General features: G+C 52.3%; 1 protein-coding gene across 2 annotated transcripts; it reads right to left on the bottom strand.

The window, feature by feature from the left end:
• Positions 1 to 329: 329 nt before the first annotated feature.
• On the bottom strand, positions 330 to 6,035 carry LSM10 (LSM10, U7 small nuclear RNA associated). Of its 2 annotated transcripts, XR_006817930.1 has the most exons (3): positions 5,743 to 6,035; positions 2,822 to 3,436; positions 330 to 1,241 (listed from the first exon to the last, which is right to left on the bottom strand). XR_006817930.1 is itself a non-coding variant. In XM_046001244.1 (2 exons), the coding sequence occupies exon 2, from the start codon at positions 3,411 to 3,413 to the stop codon at positions 3,042 to 3,044; it is 372 nt and encodes a 123-aa protein (XP_045857200.1). In that variant the 5' UTR covers positions 3,414 to 3,436; positions 5,743 to 6,035; the 3' UTR covers positions 2,680 to 3,041. The 2 variants fall into 2 exon arrangements, 1 of the variants encoding a protein (XP_045857200.1); XM_046001244.1 differs by lacking the exon at positions 330 to 1,241 and having other exon boundaries at positions 2,680 to 3,436.
• Between the last annotated feature and the right edge of the window lie 1,458 nt (positions 6,036 to 7,493).

Below are 7,493 nucleotides of genomic sequence, written 5' to 3'. Positions count from 1 at the left end.
GCGGCATTGAGTTTCTGCTACTCTGGCTGAATGGGGTGAAGTAGGAACTCTGCTGAGTTAGGAAAAATTCAAGTTCACTGGAAACTGGAACCAGCTACACTCCTCACGCACAAGGCCTGGTATCATTTGCCCCAGTTCTGTCCTTCTCTAGCCTCACTTTTCTCTCTCCCCTCTGATGGTCACAGTGGTCCTGTTACTGCCCCCCACCTCCCGGGTTCCCACCGCAGGATCTTTGCACTGGCAGTTTTTTCTGCCTTCCCTTGGTCTTTAAACAGCAGACTCCTTGGTTTACATTTCACTTCTTCAGACCATACTTCCCAAAATAAAACCACCTCTGCGTTCTCTCTCAAGTACCTTGTTTATTTCCTTCATGACATCTGTAAGAATTTTTACTTTTTTAATTGTCAGTCTTCCCCTCTGACATGTCAGCTTTCCAGGGGAAGGACCCTTGTCCATCCTGACGTTCCTTCAGTAGCTGGTATTGTAACCAGATACAGCTTAGTGGAATGAATGGTATGTAGCCATTGGGGAAATCTGGCTCATTATGGCCTGATGGGCACTAAGCTCTCCCGCCCCCCAATACTTCCTGGGCCCCTGACAGCTTTTCCCAGTAATCCAGGACCAGATGCCAAAATACCCCTATCCCTGGGGTTTGAAGACTTAGCTGTGCTCTACCCCAAGGGTTCAGCAGAAGTGTATCTCGGCAGGTCTGTCTCCCCTCCTTCTGCTCTATCCTTCCAGTGCCTCACATGGGGACAACAGTGGGCCTGCGGGGTCTGGCACACCATGCTTCTGGAAGGAGGACACGTGCCCGTCTCAGCAGTCTGAGCTAGCCTGCCAGCTTCCCTCCCCGGCCTGGGGGCTCTCCCTTGCTCTGCGGAGGCTATGGAAGTTGCAGGCACACCGTTTAATAGAACTGGACCTCTTGTTCATCTCCAGGCCAAACTCCCAGCATAAGCCTTCTTCACGTTTGGAAACGTCTGCAATGAAGGCTGCTGTGGGACTCCCCCAGCATTCGTCACTCCAGACAGGGTGGCCCTCCTTGCTTACTTCAAGCGCAGAGACATCTCCACAGTGAGAACCTCCCTTCTGTGCTTGCCTTGTGGTTTCTCGGAGCAGTGGTGTCGCTCCCCTTAACTGGGGCTGTCAGAGGGGCCTGGAAACTCAGAGTTGTCTTCTCCCTGCTAGAACCTTCTGTTCTCTCCTGAAGGCAAAGGTCAAGTCTCAGGGACTTCTGCGACCTGTAGGTGATGAAATAAACAGTATTCAAAAGAGTCATGGTGGGGGCACCTGGGTGGCTCAGTGGGTTGGGCCTCTGCCTTCGGCTCAGGTCATGATCTCGGGGTCCTGGGATCGAGCCCCACATCGGGCTCTCTGCTCAGCAGGGAGCCTGCTTTCTCCTCTCTGTCTCTGCCTGCCTCTCTGCATACTTGTGATCTCTATCTGTCAAATAAATAAATAAAATCTTAAAAAAAAGATTAAAAAAAAAAAAGAGTCATGGTGGGTGTGTGTGTGTGTGTGTGTGTGTGTGTGTGTGTGTGTGTTAATGATGCAGATTCCTGGGTTCTGGATTCTGGTTCACATCTGGGGAAGGGGGAGCCAGCAAAGCGGCTTTTCTAGACACGTCCCAGTTGGTTCTGATGAGGTTGCTCAAGGACCACACTTTGATGAAGACTGGGAGGGGAGGCGACCGGATGCCTCAGGCTGCTATTGCCCAAGTGAACACATTCCTTTCAAGTCCCCCTAGAGAAATGAAAGCATCTGAAGGTCAAACGCCCCTGCCTTACTCGAGACTCGATGCTGCAGTCCTCAGGCTGGATTTCAGCCTGAGTTCTTGGTTCTTGACCCCCTCCTCCACTGGACGGGAAGCCCCGCTCCGGAAGGGACCATATCTAATTTGACAGTGTGTGTTCAGCAGCAGGCCTGCCTTGTGGCAGCGGCTCTCTGAATATTTGATGAGGACACAGCTGCTTTTGCTGGGACCATTGCTTGCCCGTGGCAGGGCTGGTACGCTGCATAGCAGCTATGGCAAAGACTTGGCTTCTGCCCATGAGAGCCCCTTCTTCCCGAGGACCCCAAAAACTTCTCAGAATCAGACCCTGATTTCTTCCTGTTGGATAAACTCCCACACTTGAGGGGAAGGCCCAGGATTACCTCAACCTCTCTACCTCAGGAAAGAGCAAGAAGACGAACAGCCTCTTTAACAGGGAATCTGACCAGAAAAGCCACTTTCCATCAGGCCAAACTGAAGCACTCACCTACAATTCTCAAACTTTGCTGCTTAGTAGTATTGCCTGAAAATTTTAGAATTTTTTTTTTTTTTTTAAGATTTTTATTTGAGACAGAGAGAGAAAGAGGGAGGAGCAGGAGGGAGCAGCAGAGGGAGAGGGAGAAGCAGATTCCCCTCAGAACAGGGAGCCTGATGAGGGACTTGATCCTAGGACCCTGGGATCATGACCTGAGCCGAAGACAGAGGCTTAATGACTGAACCACTCAGGTGCCTCTCACCTGAGAAACTTAAAAAGAATCCCAGTATCCAGGCTACACCCCACACCAATTAAATCTGAATAGCTAATGTGGGTCGAGGGATTCCAATGTGCTCCCAAGTTTAAGCCCACTGTCTACCATGCTGGACCCACACGGAGCCCAGCATACATCAAGGAAAGTATGAGGCATGGCTTTGTTTATATCCAAGTTTTATGAGAAAGTAAACACAACAGTGAGAAACCCGAACACTCAGGGGTGGCTGAGTTTGAGTACGCTCCAAAACCTGCACCGGGAGAGGGCCGACGACTACTTGACAGATGCCCGCAATCCGTACCTCAGATCCTGATGTAAATGATCAAGGCCACAGACAGATAAGTGGGATCCCAGCATGAGTCTGAAAGGCAGCTGTGACGGGGGTGTCTGTCCGAGACCCGGTCTCTGGGCCGGCCCTGCTCTCTTCCTGGGCTCTGGGCAGGGAGGGGAGCAGGCGGGGGTTGGCTCAGTAGAACTCCTGAGGAACCTGAGTGGGGACAGGGGCTGGCCGAGGAGAAGGCTCATTTGTATTTTTTAGAGGGGAACTCCCGGCGGCCTTGGCCCTTGCTGCCGAAGTTGCGCACCCGGTGGATGACCTGCAGCTGCTGCTCGATGGTGGCCGTGATGTTCACGTCGTCGGGGATGTGGACGTAGCGGACGTTGCGGCCAGTCACGAAGAGGTCATCCAGCTCGACCTGATGTCCCCAGCGGTCTGTATACGTGACGTTGGCTAGGCGGATGTTCATGAAAGCATCGACATTGTCTATGCGGCCGCGAGCCACGCTCTCATCCCTCAGGTCCACGGTGGTCACCTGGCCCTGGAGGCCCTGCAGCAGGATGATGAGGCTGTTCTCGGAGATGGTCCGCTCCTTCACCGAGTGGCTCACCGCCATGCTTCCACGCCCAGAGCTGCTGGCTGTGGGAGCAGGAGCACATAGACGGGCGCTGTGGCAGGCTTGGGGGCTACAACTGCCAGCTCCCCTCCACCAGGCTCTAGCACAGATCTCTCCAAGTTGGCCTGGCCAGGCTCCCCAATCTCTGTGTCTGCGGAACACCCTTTGGGCCAGGTGATTGCACACGTCTCACACTTGCACATGTCTCACAGAACCCTTCCACTACCAGGCAAGCCAACAAGTACTTCTACTCATCTTGTAAATAAAGAAAATATGAGCAAGAGATGGGACATGACTTGCCCAAGGTCACACAGCTGATGCCTGGAGGTGCTGGGATTCAAATCTATCACTTCCTGACGCCTGACCCCACACTGCTGCATGTTCTATCACCTGGTGGATTTTTCCCGGCTGCCACCGCCCAAAAGGTCTGATTCATTCGGTCAGGGGTGGGGCCTGGGTATCCTGGTTTTTTTGTGTGTGTTTTTTAAATATTTTGTTTATTTGACAGAGAGAAATCACAACTAGGCAGAGAGGCAGGCAGAGAGAGAGGAGGAAGCAGGCTCCCCGCGGAGCAGAGAGCCCAATGTGGGGTTCGATTCCCAGGACCCTGGGATCATGACCCGAGCTGAAGGCAGAGGCTTTAACCCACTGAGCCACCCAGGCGCCCCAGGGTATCCTGTTTTTATTTTTTTTTATTTTTATTTTTTAAAGATTTTATTTATTTACTTGAGAGAGAGACAGTGAGAGAGAGCATGAGCGAGGAGAAGGTCAGAGAGAGAAGCAGACTCCCTGTGGAGCTGGGAGCCCGATGCTGGCTCAGTGGGTATCCTGTTTTTAAAAGTTCCACAAGTAATTCTGATGAGCGTCCAAGTTTGAGAAGAGCTGCTCTCAGGTGTAGTTTACAACCTTGCTACCCAAAGTGTGATCTGTGGACCAGCACTAGCAGCATAACCCAGGACCTTGCTACGAATGCAGAATCCTGGGCGGCCTGGGCAGCTCAGCTGCTTAAGCAGCTGGCTTTGGCTCAGGTCAGGACCCAGGGTCTTGGGATCAAGTCCCACACTGGGCTCCTTGCTCAGAGCGGAGTCTGCTTCCTCCTCTCCCTCTGCCCCTCCTTTTTTTTTTTTTAAATATTTTATTTATTTGACAGAGAGAAATCACAACTAGGTAGAGAGGCAGGCAGAGAGAGAGAAGAAAGCAGGCTCCCCACTGAGCAGAGAGCCCAACGCGGGGCTTGATCCCAGGACCCTGGGATCATGACCTGAGCCGAAGGCAGAGGCTTTAACCCACTGAGCCACCCAGGCGCCCCTCTGCCCCTCCTCTTGCTTGTACTCTCTTGCTCTCTTTCGCTCAAATAAAAAATAAATAAAATCTTTTAAAAAAAAATGCAGAATCTCTGGTCTCTCCCCAGACCAACTGAAAGAATCTGAACTTCACCATGATCCCTACATCAATCACCTGTAGTTCTCACATGATACTGTGTATCCGAATCACCTGAGGACTTGTTAAATTGCAGAATGCTGGGTTCCCCTCTAGGTTTCAAACTTAGTAGGTGTGAGGTGGTGCCAAATAATGGTAATTTCTAACATGTTCTCAGTTAACACTGATGTTGCTGGGCCGGGGCCCATGCTCCCAGAATGACTGGTCTACACCTGCAACCACCATGGAAGTAGAAATTTTGGTAAATTGGAAAACAACAACTACAAACCCCCCCAACATGGCCGCATATAAAGCACGTGCGTTTTGAAGGCAGAGAATAGTAGGCTGGAGTGAGGACTCCACCCATAAACCCTGTAAACCTAGGACAGTTAGTTATTTCATGTCTCTGAACCTGTTTCCACATCTATTAAACCAGAGGCCAAACGAGGCTAACCGAATCCCTCCACAGGGAATATGCTTCGCTTTCATCACGTCCTGATGCTGTATGAATGCAACTCTGTCTTATCTAGTCCCTCCTTTCGGACTCTCAGTGGACGGTGGTGGAACTTTCGTCCGAGACCTCACTCAACCCCGACCCCAGGCTGTGCAGAGGTGGCGTTAAGTGTGGCAAGCCAGACCACACCACCGACGGGGGCGTCGAGCCGGAGGAGTGTAAAAGACCCCACCCAGGCTTCACCAGAATGCGCCCCCCCCCCCCGGCGAGAGTAAGGGCTGCCCAGGGTGGGGGTGGGGGTCGCCCGGTGGGGTTGGGGGGACGCTAAAGGGGCAGTCCCGGGCTCTGGGGCGGGTTCTGCCACTTCCCAAGTGAGCGACCTCGGGCAAGCCGCTGAGCTTCTTCAAGCCTGTCAGCCCAGCAGGAAAATGGGGATGGTGACGACCCTTTACTCACGGAGCAGTGGGGGTGGGCGTGGGGAGATGGGCTCTACTCGGCAAATCGGGAAGGAAGCGCTTCCCCGGCTTCCCGCAGCTCTCCGGGGTTCCGGGCGCCCCCGAGCTCCGCCCCAGGCTCCGGGACCCACAGCACCCGACTTCTTCCGCTTCCCGGCCCGCCTCCTCGCCCAAACTAGCTGGCGCCTAGTGTGGCCGCCTCCCTCCCCCGGCGGGACCGAGAAGCCATGGCAACAGCCGGGCCGCTCTGTCCTCCCGGTACATAGAGAGCGCGGCCGACTTATGCTTGCGCCACCGCGGATGCGGCCGGAACTACAACCCCCAGAATGCCTCGCGGGCGGCGCGCTCGCGCTCGGGCGACTCCGGGCCTGCGTCTTGGGGTGTCTTCGTCACTGGAGCCATTCATTCTTTAAACAAATTACTCATTGAGCCTGCTCCTTGCGTCAGGCCGCCTCCCAGGCTCTGGAACACACAGCGGTGACCAAGGAGATGATCAGCTCCCTGATCTGGCGATCCATATATCTGGCGGGCGTCCGTACGAAAGCAAACAAGAAAATGATAAAAGTCCTTCAGATGTGATAGTGACCGAATGGCTTTTTATTCGATGATCAGGGATGTCCTGAGACGGTGACATCTGAGCTGAGATCAATGACATAAAGCCAATTTGTGAAACCTAGGAGAGGAGCACCGCGATTAGAAGGAAGTGTTTGTGCAAAGGACCTGATGGAAATGTGCTCTCCAGTTTGGAAAAACTGAGAAGCCAGTAAGACAGGACAGTGGTATGCCAAGAGGTGGGAGAGGAAGCAAGAACCCGAGCACTTATGGCTTTGTAAGCCAAAGTAAGGGATTTGGATTTCTGGTTAGGAGTGCAGGCTCTGGAGGCAGTGCCTAGCTTCAAATCTGCTCCCTGCTAAATGACTTTCCACAAGTGAATCATCCTCTTTGTGCTCAGGTTTCCTCAGGTGTTACTAGAAATGCAATGATAGGCTATGGGGGTGTGTGTGTGTGACGTGATCTGATTTACATTTTTCAAAGGTCCCTCTATAGCCATGGTAAAAGCTTCAATTTCCCTGTCAGAAAAAAACAAGGTAGTGTCCATCTCTGAGAATGGACCTTCATTCATATGTGAAAGCACCTGGCTCCATAAGAGGTAGGCTTGTTTCATTCCTTCACTCTCTCATTGATTTCCGGCTCCCCCAGGAGGCTTTCCCTTTTCGGAAAGATCACAGTTGGTCTCTTCTCATTCTAAAAATAGAATCTGCCTTTGTCCTCCATGCAAGCTACTCTTGTTCTCCTACCTTTCACACTTGAACTTCTTGAGGAGGCCTCTATACCTGTGGTTCTCCAAGTGTAGTCCTTTTCCCAACTTCGCGAGGATTCTCCTCCTCGGGTTTTTTTTTTCCCTCCCTCCCCTTCCCCCACCCCCCAGCCCCAGGGGGCATTGTATCATTTGGTTTCACAGGTTTCTGACTGTTTCTTCTCCGTCTCTCTCGTTTTTTTAAGCCTCATTCTCCTGCTCCCTAATGTGTGTGCTTTCTCTGGGGCTGTATTTCCAGCCTCCCTCTCTAATTGGTCACATCTATCCATGCTGCCTACTACTATGTCCTGAGTCTCTTGTCTAGCACACCATCCCAGACTGCTCTGCAGAACTCCATTTTCCAACTGTCTGACGGTTATTCCCACATGTCTTAGTAGTACTTGAAAGTCAGCATGTCTACAAGACAGATTTATGTCCTTCCCAAATTGGTTGTT

Source organism: Meles meles, chromosome 1 (assembly GCF_922984935.1).
Source record: "Meles meles chromosome 1, mMelMel3.1 paternal haplotype, whole genome shotgun sequence".
Classification (NCBI taxonomy): domain Eukaryota; kingdom Metazoa; phylum Chordata; class Mammalia; order Carnivora; family Mustelidae; genus Meles; species Meles meles.
The sequence above is the reverse complement of the archived record's forward strand: the minus strand, read 5'-3'. Positions and strand labels throughout refer to the sequence as shown.

Bases quoted from the DNA above. Each gene is read 5' to 3' on its own strand.
- LSM10 (XM_046001244.1), bottom strand. From the start codon at position 3,413: ATGGCGGTGAGCCACTCGGTGAAGGAGCGGACCATCTCCGAGAACAGC.